Below are 22,071 nucleotides of genomic sequence, written 5' to 3'. Positions count from 1 at the left end.
GATGCAGTCAGTCAAGTTGATAGTTTGGATTAGAAATAACTTTATAATAATTTTCCTATGACTGCTAGACTGTCAAGACAAAAATAGAAATATAAAGTTAAAAGTTGTGATCATCAATGCCACTGCTGCAACTTGCATGGGCGTGGGAGGGTAGCTGAAGCATGCCTTTGTCCTACTCTGTACGTGGGGAAACACATGCCTGCTGTAGTGAAGTCTCCAGTGTGGCTGAGGAGCAGGGGAAACTGCTGGCTCACCTCAGTGTGGGAGCCTGGGGCATGGTGCCTGCCATGTATCGTGGTTATGGTGATCTGTGCATTTCTAGGTCTGTCAGTTGAGGAGTCAACAGAGTGTGTCCGAACAGAAACAACCAAGCGCGTGTTCTTCAAGAAGAAAAAGAAAGTCAGTGTCAGATGCACCACAAACAGGATGACCGTGACACATGAAGGTGACCATGATGGGAACAGGGCCCATGTCTGTTACTTACCCTGAGAGAAACCACTTCCCTCAGCTGCCCCAGGTGACCTCACAGCTCTGTTGAGCTACAGATGCTCTTCTGCCACTGTCAGAGGAGCCAGCGTTTCATTGTCTGCCTGTGATACAAGCACTGAAATAATATCCTCATTTGCAAAAGAAATTATGATGTAGATGTGCTATTTCACTGCTCTGGAGCACCATCACTGGGGATCTGGTGGCACTGGCTCTCCAGTTGGTCACAGATCTGACAAACATTAGCCTTGGCCCTGGGTCCAGAACCAGGAATGCTGAACTGAAAAATGAGCAAAGTTAGAAATTTGTGTCCATAACTGAGTCCCCTATCTTCTTTAAGGGTTGCTCAGAGCTCATTGAGAGATCTGGGCAGCAATAACACACTCCCTGCCTTTCCCTTCCCACCTTGCTCATGTCAAGCAGATATTTAAATACTAGAATGCCAGAAATGTGTCTCAGAAACTGCTGAAAGCTGGCACATTTTCCACGAGAATGGCAAGAGTCATGTTTTGCATCGCTAAGGATAGGAATTTCATCACTTCCACCATGTTTTTGTCCTCAGTAGTTGATTAATATCTGTTACTTGGATGTTTAGAGTCAGGACTAAACCGCCATGCTGTGTGTTCTAGAGGATGCTGCTGCATCTTCTGCATTTTCCACAACTGTTTTACACTGTGAACATCCCCACGACTCAGGCCTCAATCACTTACCTTTGGAATATTATCACAGGCTGCTATGATAGTATAGCAGGCAGGGATTGTTCTTCTGAGCTTTGACTTCATTTTTCCAAGGATAGTTTCAAAAAATTAATCTTAGTGTATTCTTTAATGTCCTCTTATATTTTTTCTTATAATTCTGTTGTCACATGCACTGTCTTTGGAAGCCTTTGTCTGAAGGCTGATGAAATCATCTTTCAGGTTCCATTTTGGAGTCAGCTGAACGATCAGTTTCCCTGGTAAAAGGCGGCAGGTCAGAATATGCAGCAGCTCTGGCCTGGGAGAAAAAGGGGGCTTTTCCGGGACACAGAGTCTTCACAGACTGGCTAGAATCAACAAAGGACAATCCTGTGGTGATTGACTTTGAGGTAAGAGAAGAACAAGAAAAACACTAAGATAGCAAAGACTAAGTAGTTAGCAGCTCTTCGAAGAACTGAGCAGATATTTTTTATTGTAAACAGGGGTGATGCTGTGTGGGATATCAATGTACATAAATATGGACATAACATAAACATACAGAACTTTTATTAGGACAACTTCTTGTGCATGCTGGTTTATAAGGCACACCAGTTTTGCATTGTCCATGGACAGTGGAATTAGAGTGAGGAATGTAAATTAACTGCTCTGGCACCAGCAGGAGCTCAGGCATAGGCAGGGTTTAGTTACTGTGCAGGAGAACAGTGCATGGGATCGCTCCCTTGCAGGACTATGTTGCAAAGTATGTCACATAGCTAAACTGAAATAAAACAGCAACCCCTCTGTCGCTGTCCCGCTTCTTTAATGCTGCCGTGGGTGCGCTGAGCTGTCTCCCTCTCCAGCTGGTACAGCAGCTGCTCAGCAGCACTTGAGGCAAACAGCAAAACCTTCCCGAATGCAGCATCCACTGAGGTCTCTCCTGCTGCAGCTGCTGAACTTCTGAAGGCAACGTGGGGACATCTGACATGGCAGGGGCTGGATGTAAGCAAACCCTACATCACATAGGGTGATGTGTGGTATAGAGTGTCCTGAATTTTAGGACATAGTATCCCACTTGGTTGATTCTCCTCTGGCTCACAGAGTCCTAAACTGGGGAAATCAAAGAATTATGAACAGGATAGTATATATATATATGAACAGGATATCTATCTATCTATATATATATGAACAGGATAACATGTACAGCACTGCTGTGCTCCTTTGAAACATCCATGATTCCTGTGTGATACAGCTTCATATGTAGGCTCTAGCTCCTTTACAATGCTCTGGCTGCCCCGGTGAGGACCCTGCTGTTTTGGCTGACTGAGCAACTCTCTGCCAGGTGTCGCCCATCGTGGACCTGGTGAGGAACGTGCCATGCGCTGTGACCAAGCGCGGCCATCTGAGGAGAGCCCTGAAGGAGTACGTGGGCAGATTTGACCCCTGCCAGTGTGCCCCGTGCCCCAACAATGCCAGGCCTGTGCTCTCCGGGACAGAGTGCCTCTGCCTGTGCCAGGCCGGCACCTACGGCACCAACTGCGAGACACGGGCTCCGGGTTACACATCAGGTATTGGGGGGATGTGTGCAAGGGGGGTCCTTCTGCTGCCTCTTTGTCAGGGGTTAATCTGCCATAATCTGCCCTTACTAAATCCACAGCACTTCTCTGCACAGGCTGATGTCCAAAAAGCATAAGAATAAATGTAGGGATTACAAATAAAAAAAATTAAAGTGGATAGCCATGACTCCAAAGACACTGTAAGACATGGTAAAATATTCCTTGGCTATATAATTAAGGTAGTACAAGATGAGCTATTCAGCAATAAGGGTGAAGCTGAGATCAAAGATAATTGATGCAAAAAATTAAGAAACCCATTGCTTAGTTTTCCCTATAGTCTATTATGCTTAAGACTAAATGGCTAATGAGCATAAAAATTGTTGATTACACTTTAGAATGAAAACTCAGTTGTCATAAGGAGAGAAAATATAATCACCATTTTGGAGAATTTAAAGAGCAATTTAATGCAAAAATATTTTTTAATTAAATTTGCGCTAGTGCCATACCTAAGGGAAACAAAAGACATTATAAATGTTTATATTCCACAACCAAAAGGGAAAGTCACTTAGGCAGATACAGGTCTCATTATCTGACCCTGAGAGAGGAATATTTTGAAAGAAATAAACAACTGAGGACAGAGATGGATACAGAAAATCTATTGCATGCAGAAAAGAAAGGGTGTGTAAGGAAAAAAAAAAATGAATGTTTCATGGTGGTACAGGTAATAGATGCCAGGAGTTAAGAGAAGAAAGTAATAGTAATGTTTCAATTTAATTGGCATGGGATGTAATTTGGGACTTATACATGGTGTTAGAACGCAGATTTATTTGAAAACTCATTAAATAGTGACCTATCTAAGAAACTTGTCATGAAACATGTACCACAAAAACACGCACATCTGTGTGTGCAATAAAAGTATAAAATATGCTACTTCTGAGTTTTAATGTTACTTGTAACCAAAACTAGAAAGGTAAATGTGTTTTAGGGTTTTATGAGGCAGCTGGAATTTGGCTGGATACCTTTTGGAAAACTTTATGTTCTAGATGCAATCTACTCCCTTAACATTAACAATTTTAAATCTTCTGAAGATGGCTATTATGAATTTACCCTAATCCCTCTCATATGTGGCCTTAAAAGAAACACTGTGTGTGGTACTGGTCTGCCAGTAAAAGATGGTGTATCTTTCATTCCTCACAGTTGCTGTTGATGGCCGATGGGGCTGCTGGTCTGAATGGAGCCCATGTGGTGCTTCCTTCAAACAAAGAAGGACCCGGGAATGCAATAACCCCTCCCCAATGAACGGTGGGAAGCCATGCGAGGGGCAGCGGGAGGAAGAGGAGGACTGTTATGTCTCTGTGTTCACAGACAGGTAAGAAGATCTAAAGATCTCCTCAGTTATGGGATAGTTATGGAGCTCTCCAGACTGTGTCTGTGACTACCAACGAGAACTAGTAGACAACTTTCCCCTGTGAATTTCTTTGGTGAGTAAAGGCAAACTCCAAAAATCTCTGCAATTTGCTTCTCATTTGGATATACTAATTTTTATTCCTAGAAAATTGCTGATAAATTGCATACTAAAGTATGCTTGTAGATCTTGTATGCTGCTTTGCATGCCTTCTTTTCCAAAGCCAAGGAGAAATTTTTTACTTCTCTTCATTGGAGTTCACAGTTTTTCTATACATATATCTATATTTTTTTTTTTTTTTTTTGCTATTCCTTTTTTCTTAGAGGTTATGTCTGAGCTCAGTCACAGAGAGAGTTCGGCTAAAGCTACCAAGTTTCTCATATTTCCACTTCAAGTATGTCTGATGTACCTTTTTAGCATGTTTTCAACTTCAAATCCTAACCCCAAACTGGCTCAGTTTTTTTCATCTTCAAGGCCAAGGTTTCAGTTTTTCCACTGGGACCAAGAGCTGAAATGGGTTTTTCACTATCCCTGCTATAATGACTGCAGAGGGGACTCCAGATTGAACAGAAGAAGATTGCAAGCAGCAGGCTCCACAGTTCTTTGTTCTTTCTACTCAGTTAGACTTCGTGGTCTGTACAGCTCCATGCTCACAGAGACAGCCAACTTTAACCACTTCCTGGTGGCAACAGAATTACATGGATTATTTAGAAACTTCCTGTTATGTTGTACTTTGCTGCCTCTTTTCCTTGCTGTATAAAAATATTTAATTACAGTAATTTCATGATTACAAGCCACACTGACTATAAGCCGCATCCCCGGGTGTTGGCAAACATTTCGTTCTTTGTCCATACACAAGCCGCACCCAATTATAAGCTGCTCTGTCATTCGCAACAAGGACCCGCGTGCAACAAAGTTGCCAAATAGTAACAGAATCGCCGGATGGTGGGGTTTACTGGCTTGGCTCAGACCGTGAGGGCTCGGCCTGCTTGGGGTGGCCCAGCTCGGCGCTGCCGCTCAGCGGGGCTGCTCAGGGCCAGCCGCCACCTCTGGGCTCACTCACCCCAGCCCGGTGCTGCCCCGCGCTGGCAGGGGGGCACAGAGCCTGCTGGCACCTACGGCGGCGGTGGCGGGAGGGGAAGGAGCGCCCCTGCTCCCACGGCGGCCGGCAGTAGGAAGCCCCCTGCCTCCCTCCCGAGCCGCAGGGATGGCAGCACGGAGCTCCTGCCTGCCCCAGGCTGAGGGAGAGGAGGGAAGGAGGAAGCTCCCCTGCCTCCCTCCCCATCCTGCGCTGCCAGCTGGGAGCCCGGCTCCACCCGCTGCACAACAGACTAACCAATTTGTATCAATCACGTAAACCCAGGTTTTACGGGTCGGTGCTCGGCTCAGCACCTCGGTTTTCACTTCTGGGGTTGAAAATGTCAGAAAATTGTTCACATATTAGCCACTCCTGAGTGTAAGCTGCATTTCCAGTGCGGGAGCAAAATGTTAGTCAAAATGGTGTGCCTTGTAATCGTGAAATTACTGTAATTATGTTGATAGATGCATTTAGCACTTTTTACTGCTCTCACGCTCTCCCCCACCAACCTGCAGTTTTGTCCACCATCTTTTATTTAACAGATGCTTAAGATGCAGCCTTACAGCAAATTTTCACTTTTCAGAGGTGCTTCTTGTATAAATGATGATGAAGCCAAGAGAGAAGAAAATGTCTTGATTGGTGAACCTGAGTCTGGATGTTCTAGGCCAGACCCACCAGAACACGGCTTTATCAGGGTGAGCATGAAAACTGGTACAGAAGCAAAGTGTAGCAGTTACAGAGATCGGAAATTTTATAGCTTCTCTGCTGTATGTGCCTGATATCCAATCTAGCTTCTGTGCTGTGTTCAAGGAATGCTGCAGGACTCTAGCCTACCACACTATACCAGCAACTAAAGAAAAGTCAAGGTAAAATTCATTTCAAGTGGTCCTTGAATCCTTGTTTTGTAACCATGACATCAGTTACTGCAACTGGACAAAGTTATCATTATACTGGTGAGTGGATGACTCATATTTCAGAATAGGAAATGCATGCATTCATTACATCTTATCAGGATTTTGCTATTGTTTCCTTTAACAATGCCCAGTCTCGTTACCATAGATCCTTGCAGAACTTTTTGGTATGAGTTTTTGATTTTTTTTTATTTATTTTTTTTTAGAATGAAAAGAACCAGTATGCTGTGGGGGAGGAAGTTGAAATTGCTTGTGTGAGTGGTCATATCCTCATTGGCTATCAGTATCTTCGGTGTCTGCCAGATCAAACCTGGACACAGCAACATATTGAGTGCCAACGTAAGAATATTAACAAAATGCACAGTAACAAAATAGAAGGAGAAGGAAAACATACAAAAAATTTTAATTAAGGTTTTTTAAGAAAAAAATCTCAAACATATCTGAAAAGATAGCATTTTAAGAAGGCATTTCATGTAGACATAGCAAAAACATCATGAGTCACTACCTCACTCTTCTTTCAATTCAGAAGTGTTACTATTATGTGCTTTGTAAGGAAATTTTAATATCCAGTGCATTAAAAAATCCTCAGATGGATGCTGTAAGATCCTTCTCTTTTCTAGTTTTAAATACCTTTAACAAAAGGACTCACCTTTTGTTCTCAGACTCATGTAGATATCTTTAAGTTGATAGTTATGAGAAAGAAATCATTCGAACAGAAATTTGCCTACTATTTTTATATTAAATGGATGGTGTATTTCTAACCATGATCTCCCAGGCTGCCTTGAAAATCTCTACCATAAATCAATGCCTTGAAGGTCAGTTAAGAATTAAGGATCAGAATTTGTCTGTGTTTGCTGACAAGAGAGATCTCAGTAGTTTTCTAGAACTTGGTGTGATTTAATTGACTTAGTCTTCATTTTAACAAAAGAAGTACCTGAATATACTTATGAGCTTTCTATTGCCATTGCCTTTCTTCCATTTACAAAAGAGAAATTAAAATATGCTGTTAAATGCTATTCTTACTATTTTTAGACAGCAAAATTAAATTACTTATATTGGCATAGATGAGAAACATATTGTCATTATTTAGTGATTACTTGAAAAATATTTTAAAGGCTATGAAAGTGCACTGAAAATTTCCAGACTTAATTATGTGAAATTTTTATTAGTTTTGAATGTCAGACAAATGTTCAGTGTTACTGAGTATCTTTATATGGTTCTTGAGATAAAGCATTATGACTCTCTGTAAATATCCACATAGCATTAAGCCAACAAGAATTATGCTTTTTTTTATTGTTTGTTACAGCCTCAGTATGCCTCAGGCCAACAATATCTGACAGTGTCACAATTTCCCCATTTAAGCAACAGTACAACATCGGTGAAACAATGAAGCTGAGCTGCCAAGATGGGTTTATAATCACTGGTCACACAAAGTATACCTGTGGGAAAGACCTGTCCTGGATACCTCCTATTTTGAGGTCTATTACATGCGAAAAAGGTTAGTATGCCTGCAGATACCTACTGTTCCCATATTGCTGGTATTAACAGAGTAATTTCACAATTATAAGCCACACCTGATTATAAGCCGCACTTTCAGGTGTTGGAAACTTTTCCTTCTTTGTCCATATGTAAGTTGCACCTCATTATAAGCTGCATGTTACAATGCAGAGTGTGATAAAAGGTATCTATTCTATCACCATCTGTTGAGGGTGGGGACAGTGATCCTTATCTCCATGGGAGATATTCTGCTAATGGACCATCCATTGAAACTAGGCAGAGCATTGTTCTTTATCTTTTCACACCCCATCCTTCCTCCAGCCAGTCATTTTCTGCTAATGGCCCATTGAGTCCCACTGTGGGACTGATAAAATTACTGCATCCCATTGGAAGTTGCTCCAGCCAGGGGGAAGAGCCCAACATTTCTTACCAAGATAAAAACAGAGGTTTTGGGACACTAAGGGAGCCCCTTTCTCCACTGGACTCCAGAAGGAAACCGGATTTCTCCACATCACCACTGGACCTCTGGAGGGAAACTGCACCTTGTACAGGAGCACTGCTTCAACTGAATCACATCTGTCACTGCAGGAGGATGCAGCCACCATTTAATGGGACTGCTACCAACACCCTGCCTGACGGGGTGTCAGGTTGTACTCTGACTTTGTCAGGGTTTGCAGTTTGTTTCTTTGTAGTACTGTATTTCTATTACAATTTCCCTAGTAAAGAACTGTTATTCCTAATTCCCATATCTTTGCCTGAAAGCCCCTTGATTTCAAAATTATAATAATTTGGAGGGAGGGGGTTTACATTCTCCATTTCAAAGAGAAGCTCCTGCCTTTCTCAGCAGACACCTGTCCTCCAAACTAAAACAGCAACTTTTTGTTCTTTGTCCATATATAAGCTGCACTTCGAATTTGGACCAAAATTTTAGTCAAAATGGTGCGGCTTATAATCGTGAAATTACTGTACTGTTTATTTCAGTTAGCTAGAACTGATGACTGCGTTTAAGACATACAGCAGCTGTTCATTAATTTTAGTTGTACTTTGTGTCTCCCATGGTGACAGAATTTCAGCTCTAAACTTCTGCATTAAATTCAGAATTTTTGGATGCAATGTACTGTAAACTTTAATAATAAAATTGAGACACTGCAACTGTTTGCTTAAAACCAAAATCAAGCCAACCAAACTCCAACTGCATTAACAAAGCTTTATGAAAGCAAAGTAGGAAAATGCATTCTACTGAAACTTCAGCTTCTCCTGTTAAAGAGTATTTCCCAGTGATTTTTGCAAAGACTGATGAAAATACTTGTAGCATGCCAACCAGGCAGCTTTTGAAGGGAGGAATTTAGAATAAATAGAAATAAATCAATTTTTAGTTTTCATGGTAGCAGTGTAAGATATTTCTGTTTACTCCTTACTAGTTACAGTAGCTCTCACTCTGTTGTTTCAGATGTGCAAACTAAAATTAGAGGAATTTGCAATCCAGGACAAAAGCAGGTTGGATCTCAGTGTGTTTGTATGTCTCCAGAAGAAGATTGTGGGTAAGTACTGTAATTAGAAATTAAAGTTTCTGTAATGATAGACCAAGAGGCCATTGTGACACCAAATAGGAAGAGCAGGAAAAGACAACTGCAAATCAAGACTACTCTCTGTTCAGATATTACCTAGATGTTCCTCTGTATTCAAATTACAGTCCTGTTTGTATCCTACGAAATAAATGATCACAGAATCACAGAATGGGTCAGATAGGAGGGATTCCCAGTGGTCTTCCTGGCCCAACCTCCCTGTTCAAGCAGGGCCACCCCAGAGCACACGGAACAGGATTGTGTCCAGATGGGCTTGGATATCTCCAGTGAGGGAGACTCCACCACCTTTCCATGCACACTGTTCCACTCACAGTAATCCACTTATTCCTTGTATTCAGGTAGAATTTCCTGTGCATCACTCACTGCCCCGTTGTCTCAGCACCTCTGAGCAGAGCCTGGTCCTTGCTCTGACCCCTCCCTGCAGACACTGACAGACTCTGATGGGGTCCACTCTCAGTTGTCTTTTCTCAAGGCTGAACAGGGCCAGCTCCCTCAGCCTGTCCTCATACGAGAGATGCTCTGGTCCTTTGATCATCTCTGTCACCTTCCACTGGAACCACTCCAGAAGTCTCTCTTGTCCTGAGGAGCCCAGAACTAGACACAGCTCTCCACATGTGCCTCACCAGGCTGACTAGACATGCAGGGTCACCTCCCATAATCTGTTGGCAGTGCTCTCCCTAATGCACCCAATTACATTACTGTAATGAGGCACCACAGCACGTCTTTTTAATCTCCTGCTACTGAAGACCCCAGCTCTTCCTTTTAATCTCTTTATTTCTCCAATGTCATCACCATGTATGAGGAGCATGCAATAACTATGATCTCTAAGGTTCCTTCCAATCCAAACCATTCTATGATTTTATGATCCTCTTTTTAGAAAATGACTATGCTCTGCAAAATGATTCTTCTTGGAAATGCATGCACCTTCTAGGAATGAATTCATTCAATAACCAATACAAAAAAAAAAAAAAAAGATACTACAAGCCACATGATTGTTTTTGCCTGCCCTTGGTCCCAAGACAGCTGTGTTGGGATACACAGCTGCAGGGATGCATTAACTCAGAAAACCCACCCAGGCTCTCTGAAATTTCACATCCTTGTGGAGGTAGCAGCCTCTCCTTTTTCCTGTACAGATAAATGCCCTTCACCTCCCAATAGCTGGACAGGACCAAAGCTTCCCCATCTCAAAGCACTTGTTTTATCAGGTCCAGGCCCTGCAGCAGCTAGGGCAGCCTTAGGTCTTTAGGTGGATCTCCAGCCTGACCATGGCTTTGCTGTGTTTCATTCAATGCTGATGGACTGTTTCAAAGCATGGACTTTTCCACAGCTCGCTAAAATAATTTTTCTTTTATTCCTTTGGGCAGCCACTACTCAGAAGACATCTGTGTGCTACATGCTGCTTCTGAACAGAATGTGACCAAGCCCAGCTGTCAGTACTCAGCTGAAATGTGCCTCGGAGTGCAGTCATTTCATTTCTTGCATACTGGCCCTTGCCATGGTAATTCCAACCTAGACTGGGCTATTGAGAGGGCAAAGCTCTCTACAAATAGCTTGAAGAAAGTGCCCTGTGGCTATGACACCTGCTATGACTGGGAGGATTGTGAAGGTATGACTTCTGAATGGTGAGATTAGCCATTGTTTTGGATCTAAAAGTAAAATGTGCTGACATTCACTGCTCCGAGAGCAGGATTTACAGACCTCGTGGTCCCTCTGGGCACACAGAGTGTGAAAGTGTGGTCAGTCCTGTGTCCCTGCTACCTAGGGTTGCATTTAGATATGAGCCTTTTCCCTTTATTCACAGCTAGTGAAGTGTTGCTACTTCCCATTGCAGCCCATTACAGGGCTGGAATTTGAGTTCCTCCAAGACAAACTTGGAGATTAAGAGAACTTTTCAGGAGAATGAACATTTGCATCTTTAATCACAAATATCTAATTGGTAATATTTTCACCCATTCCTTGTAATGCTACCAGCTCCTTGTTTGTACTTCAGGAATTAATTTGGGCCACACCTTCTATAGCATATAATTAAGTTGTCAAATTAAATCATGATACTACTTCAAAAGCAACACTGGGGACATCAGGCTTAATGGGATTTTAATGGCAAAATACCCATATGTAAAAACTGTGTTTATCAAGAGTTTTAATGAACTAGCTAAGCTGGTAAAATCCCTAAGAGGATTATTTTCTAAACAGTACTATGCAACTTGGCTATTTACTGTGTGACCAGGTGATAAGAGCAGTAGGTTTTTCTGTAAATGTCTGAGGTGCTGACTGGTTCCATGCACATCAAGTGCTTTCCAGGTAAAGGCTGAGTGACAAACACTCACTTCATACCTTGCTGGCAGAGACAAATCTGATTCTTATCACACCTGGTCTACTTAATGATAAATAAAGCAACAGCAGTGTGCAGCAATCCTAAGCCCCTACTTTAAAGATGCAAGATATCTGCAGCAGAGAATTTGAAGTAAATATGGCTGTAAAATTACTGCCTTTTGGGCTCAAGCAGAGGGCATGACCAGGTGTGCCCATCAATGGCCATGCTCTGGTGGAACCTCTAGGCACCTTGTGCTCCTGAGAAAAATATGATAATTTTTTAAAAATTGCTTATTCGAGCATCTAAGATGTCTAGCTCTGCTTCCACTGTGCAAGTGTCTTCAAGCTGGATCTTACGCCAGCACTTCAGTGATTTTCTCTCATAAGCCTACAGAGGAGCCCTGTTCAGAAAAATAAGAGAGAGGGGAGAAAAATATATTAAATAATATTAGTGTGGTGCTCAAGAGATTAGAGCTGGACTCTTCACCATCTCCACAGAAGTCCACTTTTCATGAGTGTGCACAAACATTTAGGAAATTAATGTTTTGCTTTTCCTGAGAGAGAGTAGTTGGTATCAACAGAGGGACAGAAGATACTGCAGAGAAGATACTGCAGTACCGTGAAAGAAGCTAAATGGAGGAAAGCACACATTTTTCATGTTTTAAAAAACTGAAGGCAGAAACTCTGCCTAGGGAATTTCTGGGAAATAATATAAAGAGTCAGAACCTGATTAGATCAGAAATAGGTAATGAAATAACCAGCAGGACTGAGCTTTACCACAGGCCAGCAGTAGGTAGCTTAGCATTCATAAAGAGAGTTTTAATGAAATAGGAGCTGGCACAATATGGACCTTAAGACTCCATTTCATAGCAAGATTGTGTTCAAGGATAATTGGGAAAAGAAAGTCAACTTAATATATCTTTGTTTAGAATAAAAGTCATGGAAAGCCAGTGATTAAAAATAGTTAGATCAATTCTGCTTTTGTACTGGCCATTGCTGCAAAAACTGTTTTTTTAAAGTTGAATATGTCTCTATTCCTAACATCCAGCCATCTAGTGAATGCATGACAGACGTTTTGTAACTAATATATCACAAACATCCAATAATTTTTCCCCCGTTGGACTTTGAAATGTCATCTAAGTATAAAATTTGGTTTTAGTCATCACATTTGCTGCTATATTTCCCTACATTCATTCCCAGAGACACAGACCCAGTGCTCCTGCCTGATGCCTTACCAATGCCCCAAAGAAGAGATCCACCCTCACTGCATCCAAATGAAGACGACAGGGAGGAGAAGGACAGTCAGTCATTGCATGCTGGCTGCCATGAAGTGTGCTGGCATCAAACTGCAGGTGCTGGAGCAGGGGAGCTGCCTGCCATGACCCACTTGCTCTCTGCAGACTCCATGATCAAATGCAGACTGAGCCACCCACGGAAAAACGTGGTCAGTTATGAACGGATAAGCGGATCAAAACAAAAGGACAAGGGAAAAAATACACCTCACTTAACAGCTTTTTGGGAGAAGGGTGGCAGTGGCTTTTTTCTTTCTGAAAATGACCTGGGATTGGGGATATAAGGATGGCTTGTCATTGCTGCTACCTCTGGGGATGTGCAGAGGAAGGGAGGGGAACAAATGGAAAAGGGAGAAAAAGAAATATTGCCTTTGGTCTCCCCTAGAGCTAGATGAGACTTTTCCTTTCCTCAGCCATTTGCTTTGTCCTTGTGCTTGTGACTGCTGTGCACTTTTTCTCACTGGTTGAGTACCTGCAGGCAGACAGAGCAGGCACTTCACCACCACTTCTGACGTCAGATGGGGAAGGGGTAGCAAGAGCCTGCCTGCAGTCACAGTACAAATGGAAGAAACAATACCAAACATTGAAAACCACAATTCCACAATGATTGAGTGAAGTATTCAAAACAATGTGATTTTTAATTGAGGTAGCTGAAGGGGGGAGGTGCTAGCATTCTGTGATTGTTTGCTTGGTTTGAGCTTTAGGCAGAATGCCTGAAGCTAAAGATTGGGGAATTTTTATTGCACCCCTCAAGGTGAATTAAGAAAGTTTTTACTTTAAATATAAAATAAACGTTTAATGAACAATGCACTGGGCTGAGTCCTAGTGCAATATGTGGTTCTACTTGAAGTCTATTGAAATACATCACAATCAGATTCCTTGCATACACCTGCATCAGCACCAAACCTGAGAACAATTGCATGGGGCACCTCAACCCAACCATGGTTCATGTCCCCAGCAATTCCTTGGTCATAAATCATTACTTCTGAGCAGTTGCAACTAGAATTTTCCCTTCAGCACTCAGAATTTCACAAATCTGGGTATAAACCTGCCTTTAAAGAAGGGGAAAACAGAAAGTCACTTATTTCTTTACCAACAGACATCAGAACACTGATAATGTGGGGGAAAAAAACCCCACAGAATCATAGAAAAGAATCATAGAATTTGCTGAGTTGAAAGTACCCACATGGATCATCCAAGTCCAACTCCTGGCCTTGCACAGGACGCCCCAAGAATCCTACCATGTGCCTGAGAGCATTGTCCAAATGCTTATTGGACTCAGACAGGCTTGGTGCTGTGACCACTGCCCCTGGGAGCCTCTTCCAGTGCCCAAACATCCTTTGTGTGAAAAACCTTTTCCTGATTTCATCCCTAAACCTCCCCTGACACAACTTCAGGCCATTCCTTTGCATCTTGTCACTGGTCACACAGGGAAGAGATCAGTGCCTGATCCTCCTCTTCCCCTCACAAGGAAATTGTGAGGTGTCTCCTCAGTCTCCTCCAGGCTGAACAGACCAAGGGCCCTCAGCCACTCCTCACACAGCTTCCCCTTCAGACCCTTCACCATCCTTATGGCCCTCTTTTGGACACTTTCTAATATTTTCATGTCTTTTTTATGTTGTGGCACCCAAAGCTGCCCCAGCCCTGGAGGTGAGGCTGCCCCAGCTCGGAGCAGAGCAGGACAATCCCCTGCCTTGCCCAGCTGGTGATGCTGTCCCTGATGCCCCCAGGACAGGGTTGGCCCTCCTGGCTGCCAGGGCACTGATGGCTCGTGTGCAACCCCCAGGTCCCATTCTGTGGCATTGCTTTCCAGCATCTCATTTCCCAGTCTGTCTATACTTCAAGGATTGTCCTCTCCCAGGTTCAGAATCCAGCATTTTTCCTTGTTCGTAATGCTGGTAGTTGACAATCCATCTCATAAAGGGTGTCTCTGCAGCTTCTCTCTGCTTTGGAGGGAGTCAACAGCTCCTCCCAAGTTAGTATCGTCTGCAGGTGCAGTATCCCTTCCATCCCTGCATCTAAAGTAATTTCTGAAGATGCACAGGGCCCATGATGAAGCCCTAAAGAACATACATAACCAGTTGCCAGTCTGATGCCACTCCATTCACTACAAACCTTTATGTCTGACACATCAGTTGCTCACCCATTGCATGATGCATGGGAAATATCCACTACTGAGCAACGTGCCCTATGTACTTTGCCAAAGGCTGGACAAAGTCACCTGGGGGCTGGGAGTGGGCTGGATATGGTCATCTTTCCCTGCAAAGAAACATATCTGGGATGTTGTTAAGCTCCCTAGAGCAGCAACTAGTCTCAACTTGATAGAGCTCAAGAAAAAAAAGAAATTATTCCTGCTGCTAAAAGCAATAAATATATGCTTTCTTGCTTAAAATGTATAGCAAAAATTATTATAAAAGGTTGAATTAGGCTTTCCTTTGTAGTTCTATAGCTCTTTCTTCCAACTGAAGATCTATAGTAATACCCTAGTGGTGACCGGGGAGTGAGTTGCAAATTCGATTATGTTTAGATTGGATTTTAGTGCCCCTGTTTCTTCCTACTGGTTGCATTATGAGGGGGAAAAATCACTCAGAATGGTTGTGTATGCTCTCTGCACCACTAGCAAATAATGAAGATTTCGTGCTCTGATCCTCTAACCTTAATACTAGCTTTTCATTACAGGCCTCTGATTCTAGTTTGACTGTCTGGTAAAGTTTCTGATAAAAGGAATTTTTTATCCCTGACACTTTTCACCATGATAAATCGCCAGATGAAGTTATTTCCCGGTAAACAGAAGGCAGCCAGGTGCTCTCTGCCTGCCCCCCTTCTCCAGCACCTCTTGTCTCTGAGTGGTTGTGTGCTATGCAAGTGCTTGCAGTAAGACTTGCTTTATTGTCTCTCACTGATGGGGATAATTCCCATAGTTTCTGTTTTGCAGTTGAACATTACAGCACAGAATGGAGACACCATCTGCCACTCATAAGGGGATAATTCTGCCATACACTGAACCTAGAGGAAATCTTCAGCATGCTGAAATAAGTGGGGTTTTTACTGTTGGCTTCAGTAGGGTCTGGGTTGCACTTTGCAGGACTTTGGGTTGCTCCTGTGTTCTGTCACAGGGGTCCCCAGCCCTTAGATCAAGGACTGAAGTTCTTTAATATTTCCTACAACATCTGTCTTTTTCTAGATGAGATGGCTTATATTAGGTAATGATGGTTTTCTTATTCAAGTGGGCAGGAAATGCCATCCCTTCTTTGCCATTGTAAGCTCCAAGTAACATACCTGGCTTGATGGATTGTTGCCTTGGGCCATAACTTATAATTGGAGAAGATACAGCAAACCTGAAGTGAATCTGTCAGGGTAACCTAGGTCACAGAGACCTTACAGATTCTCAAAGGGCATCTTTCTTGGTAATGCAGCTTCTCTGCTGCGCAGAAAAAAACCCCATCTATTTGGTCTTAACATTAGAGAGGAATCATCCAATATATAAATATAATGAGCTTTTTCACACAAATTTCCCTGCAAATTTCAACATATCTAATTTTTCACTGGTACAAGAGTGTGTGTAATGTATACAGAATATGCTTACCAGGGACTGAGACAGCTGAGGCATGATTTAATGGCTGGACAATTAGCACTGCTGTTGTAGCCATCTCACCACAGCTTCTGTATAAATACTTATTGTAATGTAGAATGTGAAATTTGAGAAAATAGAGAACTGAATAATGTCTGTTTTAATATGTATCCTTATGCAACCTCAGAAGGGGGTAATCCAGAGTCTTCTTCAAGGGTTTGAAAGTAAATCAGATTTAAATATCAACTGCCAAACTTTGCTGATGAGCCACAGCTTAGTTATAGCAAATACTGTTTCTTGTTGCAAATACGAAAACATCTGGTATTAAATGTTTGAGTCCTGGTGTCTTTATATTTCAGATGCTGTGGGAGTGGTAATTATCTCTTGATTTAGGATTTTGGTGCAAAATAAGACTATTATATGCAAAATTGCTAGGTATAGTAAAGACAGTAGAAAATAGACACCACTGGTTTTGCTAATAACATTTTCCCAGTGAGTGGTGAAACAAAGACCATCTTAGTCAGTGTTTTTCCAGTTTCCACCTTTCCGTGTTTTTCTGGCAGAGCCCACTGCTGTCCAGTGCACTCTCAGATTTGCACTCCAAAAAGGGCAGGAACACATCTCCAGCAGCAGCATAAATTGTGGCATTCATGATAGCTCCAGCTCAACATATGCAGTTGTGTATCCAGAGGGAGAAGTCCATCACATTTCTCCTCGCCCAGATGTCCTTGAGCAGTAGGCTTTGATAATTTTTTTTTCAGAAAAGGCAAGCTTCAACTCTATCTGTAACAGAAATGATTCAGTTTCACTGATGAAGGGTTATGGGATAAAGATGCAACAAATAACATGTTTTTTAAACCAAAACTTAACTAAATTCAGGAAACTTGTGCTCACAGATGTCAATTTTACTACAAGGGGGAGGGGTTTCAACAGCTCCCAATGCTGTGTGTTCATATGTAGGTTGGCATGAAGATTTCCGATGCAGATAGATCTGAGCAAGCTGATCTTCATTCCTTGATTACTGCAAATGAGATGTCCCTAAAAGATAATCATCTTTGGCTGTCTTTTTAGTCAGTTGAGGAGAGAAACAGCCCCTTAGAGGGCAGAATTTCTGTCTTAGATAGATATCTCAAAACAAGCTGAGTGAGTCATGACCTAATGGTGCCTGTCTTCCTGTGCTGACTTGGAAGGAATGTAGGGGGTGACTAGGACAAATACAAGGATTTATGCTATAGATTTCCAAAATTGGATTAAACTTTTCTACTTCTGTTTTTTAAAAAAGTATACGTTTTAGACATTTAAGTTAAATTTATACTTAATTTCCATCGCCAAATGATTTGTCTTCCAGATCAGCACTTTTTGTATTACTACTTCTTTTTAGGAATAACTGGCTTCACCCACAAAAGACCAAAGCTGTTGTGGGGTTCAGCACTGTGATAAGTCAAGGCTGGCTCCAGAAAGGATGCTGAGCACCAAATGAGGTGCCTGTGCATCTTTCCCATTGCATGTTGAACCAGAAACCAGTCAGAGCTATTTACCTGCGGGTGGAAGAGATGAAGGTGCCTGTATGAGACATGGCCAGCCACCAGCAGAACAGGGACAGAGTATGGGTGGCTGTGGTGCATCCTGCCCAGCTCTTTACCCAGAGAGCCCATTTGTTGCAATAACTAAACCCAGAGCAGACAGAAGTTGATACTAACTCAACTGTTGTTTATTTTTAAATTAAGCCTTTTTGCTAAAATTCCCATTTTGTCTTTGAAAGCTGTTATTTACATAATTCGTGGGGTAGCAGAGCCTTTCACCCAGCATCATCCTTATCTGGGGAAATAATCTACCCAGAGCACATACGGTATCTCAAGCACCAGGGCATGAGGGATGCAGGCACACTTATGGCCCAGACCAGCTTCTCATGGGAATTCCCCATCTATCCATGGTCCAGGAAATGGTTTCAGCCTGCCAAGGCCATCAGGCCCTGCTCCTCCTGGTCATGGACCTTGCTGGTTGGGATTCCTGCCCATGGACCAATAAACCAGTCTGGCCTTGGCCTGTCCCCATTTGCAGGAAGGTGTCCAAGGCTGGGGCTGCCCGGCTCTCTGGGTGTGGGGTGGGGAGTGGACCTGTTGGAATGATCCCAGAGGAGGCCACAAAAATGATCAGGTTCTGGAATATCGCTCCTGTGAGGGAAGAATGAGGGAGCTGGGGCTGTTCAGCCTGGAGAAGACTCCTGGACAGACTTTATGGCACCTTCCAGTACCTAAATAGGCCCCACAAGGGATTTGGAGAGGGACTTTTTACAAGAGCATATAGTGATCGCACAAGAGGAAATGACTTAAAGCTGAAAGAGGTTAGATGTTAGGAAGACATTCTTTACTGTGAATGTGGTGGGGCACTGGAACAGGTTGCCCAGAGAAACTGTGGATACCTCAGGCTAGATAGGACTTTAAGCAACCTGGTCTAGTGAAAGACATCATTGCCCATGGAACGGGTAATAGACTAGAAGATCTTTCAAGTCCCTTCTAACTACAAGCATTTTATGATTTTATGATTGGTTTGATCTACCAGGTACTGCCTGCTGCCCTGGGAGTCCCTAGGGAGACACAGCCCTTGCAGTATGCAGGAAGATGAAGAAGTACACACTTATCTAGAAATCAAAAACATTTCAGCGAGTGCAAACTTATAATGATATTTTCTTTACTGGGCACATAACCTGGTTACCAGGGACTTTCTCCCTCACATGTCCTCTGCTTCTGAGACCTTGCTAAATAATAGGATCACTCTTCCTCTTTTATTAGATTCTTCTGTGAGTATAGTGCAATTGTGCAGCTGATAGAAGAACCTTAGCTTTTACGTGATATCTTACTTTTCTGACAAATCAACTACAAAAAATGATCACACAAGTGATTGTGGGTAACTGAGCACCAAGTGTGAATTTCAGGTCCATGTGCTAAGGTCAATGTGACCCATGTGTTAAAACCCACTCAGGGAGAAAATAAAGCTGATTATCTGCAGTTTCCTCAGTTCACTGGCTGTTTATGTGTATCTCAGGAAGGCTTTCTGACACTGCACTGTAAAGCAGCCAATCTGTAGCTTCCTATTACCAGTCCCAAGAGAGGGCTGCAATAAACAGTAAAGCAGAAATGAGATCTGTTCCTGGAAATCAGCTCAGCTAGAGGCAATTGAAACTTATAGCAGAATCAACCATGACTGTTTGAAAGCACTTAATTTTTTGTTTTTCTCAATTTCCACAATTGTTGTTTATGATGCCCATCTAATCAGGAAGATCCAAGTAATATTAAGGAGGTGGCAAATGTATCACTGTCAAAGCCTCTTTCCAGAAATGAGTCACTGAACACACCACCAGCCACTCCAGGAGGTGCAGGACTGAGGAAGACCCTGACCACACTGAAACCCATCAATGCTGCCCCAGCACAGCTAGATAATTTTGCAGAAAGGTGGTGATCTTGATTTACCAGGAAAAATATCTATTGGACAAACACATCTTGTCCAAGGACTGCAGGGATAAAGAACCATGACACACACCAGCCAGGCTACTGGATTCAACAGGCATTCTTCAGATTTCAGAAGTAAAAGTAAGCTGGCCTTCTATCAGGTTTTCGCTCAGGATACACTTGTGTCCTTGCCAGAGCTGTAGAATAGAAGATAATGAAGCCATGTGCCCAGAGCTTGATTGAAAATGCCTCAATGACCCACAACCCCTCTTTCTCCATCTTGGTCCCTGTAATTGTGACATTGAAATTAATTGGCTATTGAAAAGAAGAAGTCCTAGTGAGGATTGGACAGAGACCTGCTGCCACCGGGAAATAGATTCTGTATAACTATCAATTGCCTTGATTTAGGTCCACATTTTCAATGCTAAATTTGCTGGCCAGTCCTTGGATTAACAAAAGTTCTGTGATTTCTGGTTTGAAAGCTTTGTACTGCATGTAATGACCTGCTGATTTCATTTGCAAAGGTTTGAAAGGTAGAAATGAGCCTGACAAATAAGTACCTCTCATGAAATCATTTTGGGAGCTACTGTTATTACCAGTGATCATCCAAGAGAAAAAAAGTATTTAGCAAATAAATAGCACTTCAGAGTTGGACTTCAGCAATGGCCTAATTTCTTGGAAGTATTTCAGAATAGTTACTTTATCAAGCAGTTGCATTTAAGATTTCATTGCTTGTGTAAGTTTAAGATCCTTTTAAAGAGAAGTGATTTTTGTTCTGTGTTCCCAGAAGCAGCAGAGAAGGATCATCATAACATTGCAGCGATTTCTGTCCTCTGACAAGCAGCCTGGTTGCGTCTGTGCTGCAATAATGAAAGAGGACCAGGCCATGGGGTCCAGAAAGTGGCACATGATTATCCTTCCTATTGAATTATTTATTGTGATTTTGGTCTGTATTAGCTGGTTCTCCCCCAAAAGAGCATTTGGGGCCAACTGAACCACTCACATGGGCCAGGGACTGTTTCCAGCAAGACAACTGTTTTTGTGCAGTTTGCTGGCTGGATGTGAACGGACCTGCACCCCTTTGCCTCTGGGACTGCAAAATGAGGCCTGTCTAGTTTTATTTACTGTTACAATCACTGGTTATTTGCTCTTTCCCAGAATTCCTAGACTTGATTTACTTTATCCACATGCCCATATATGCTATGAAACTTCCTAGCATGCATTGAGGATGGACAACAGTCCATTAGGGACAAACAACAGTCCAAAAGGTCAGAGCTCAGAGCCAGATAAATGTTCCAGTTTTTGGAGTATAAATGAAACATGACATAGTGTTTCAGTCATCTGAGATGTCTAAAAGGAGCTGGGAAATTTTAAGAAACCAAAATGTCTTCTCAGTATTGACCAAAACCTCAAACCACATTCCCTATGTGTCTTCAAGCTCCTTTAATTACAACCTGCATTGTACAATACCTGATGATATTAGATGGTAATCACCTCATATCCTTGGCTTTGTTTGCTAGCGAATAGTTTCTTAATAAATACATGTGAAATCCTGGGTTATTTCATTAGCATCTGTGACAAGACATGGTTGCTTTGTCTGTATATTCATCTGAGAGTTACTGTGTCAACATTTGTTGTGCAATGCTTTTATTTGCTGTGTAACAGGGTGGGACCAGCAGTGATTTTTCCCGTAAATGTTAATTTTTTCTTGGCTGACACAGCGTGCAGAGCCCTGCTAAAGACATCTGGGTAGTGGCTACATTCCTTACTGGCTTGATGGGTGTGCCAAGGGGGTGTGTGCAGGTATGTGTGCACACAGGTGCAAAACTACATATTTACTGGAGGGACTAAAAAGGCTTTATACTGGCCAACCCCAGTACATGTCTTAGTGTCTTGGCTTAGTTTTTAGCCTTACGATATATGTCCTATAATTCTAAAATCAATGAGACCTGAGAAAAACCTTGAACGCATCAGCAAAAGAGGACAGGCAGTCAGTCCTTGTTAGTCCTTGCAGCTGTGGCTGATGCTGCTGGCCCCAGCTCTTTATTTGTGTCACCTCTTAACAGCATTAAAGATGGCTGAAGTCTCAAAGCACTGACTGGTGTTCATGTTAATCCATTCCAACCTCCTCAGTGTTTATTAGCCAGCCAATGTATTTCTCCAGAGCAGCTACATGGTCTCCAGACCAGGCTATCTTGTATCTAGACAGCTTAAAGGGCAGGCAGAGTTGGTATACATAGCCTAAAGCCATCTTTG

The 22,071-nt window shown here is 42.5% G+C and overlaps 1 protein-coding gene across 1 annotated transcript in view; it reads left to right on the top strand.

The window, feature by feature from the left end:
* LOC117010537 (complement component C6-like) overlaps positions 1-22,071 on the top strand; it is a 98,859-nt gene that overhangs the window by 31,805 nt on the left and 44,983 nt on the right. Inside the window, exons 9-17 of the mRNA XM_033085051.1 lie at positions 323-445; positions 1,404-1,570; positions 2,500-2,725; positions 3,911-4,082; positions 5,780-5,891; positions 6,314-6,446; positions 7,414-7,605; positions 9,055-9,145; positions 10,555-10,796. Coding sequence (XP_032940942.1) covers positions 323-445; positions 1,404-1,570; positions 2,500-2,725; positions 3,911-4,082; positions 5,780-5,891; positions 6,314-6,446; positions 7,414-7,605; positions 9,055-9,145; positions 10,555-10,796 — 1,458 coding nt within the window. The remainder of the gene's footprint in view (positions 1-322; positions 446-1,403; positions 1,571-2,499; positions 2,726-3,910; positions 4,083-5,779; positions 5,892-6,313; positions 6,447-7,413; positions 7,606-9,054; positions 9,146-10,554; positions 10,797-22,071) is intronic.

The sequence above is a fragment of the Catharus ustulatus genome, chromosome Z, assembly GCF_009819885.2.
Source record: "Catharus ustulatus isolate bCatUst1 chromosome Z, bCatUst1.pri.v2, whole genome shotgun sequence".
Classification (NCBI taxonomy): domain Eukaryota; kingdom Metazoa; phylum Chordata; class Aves; order Passeriformes; family Turdidae; genus Catharus; species Catharus ustulatus.
This window is presented reverse-complemented; position numbering and strand designations above follow the sequence as displayed.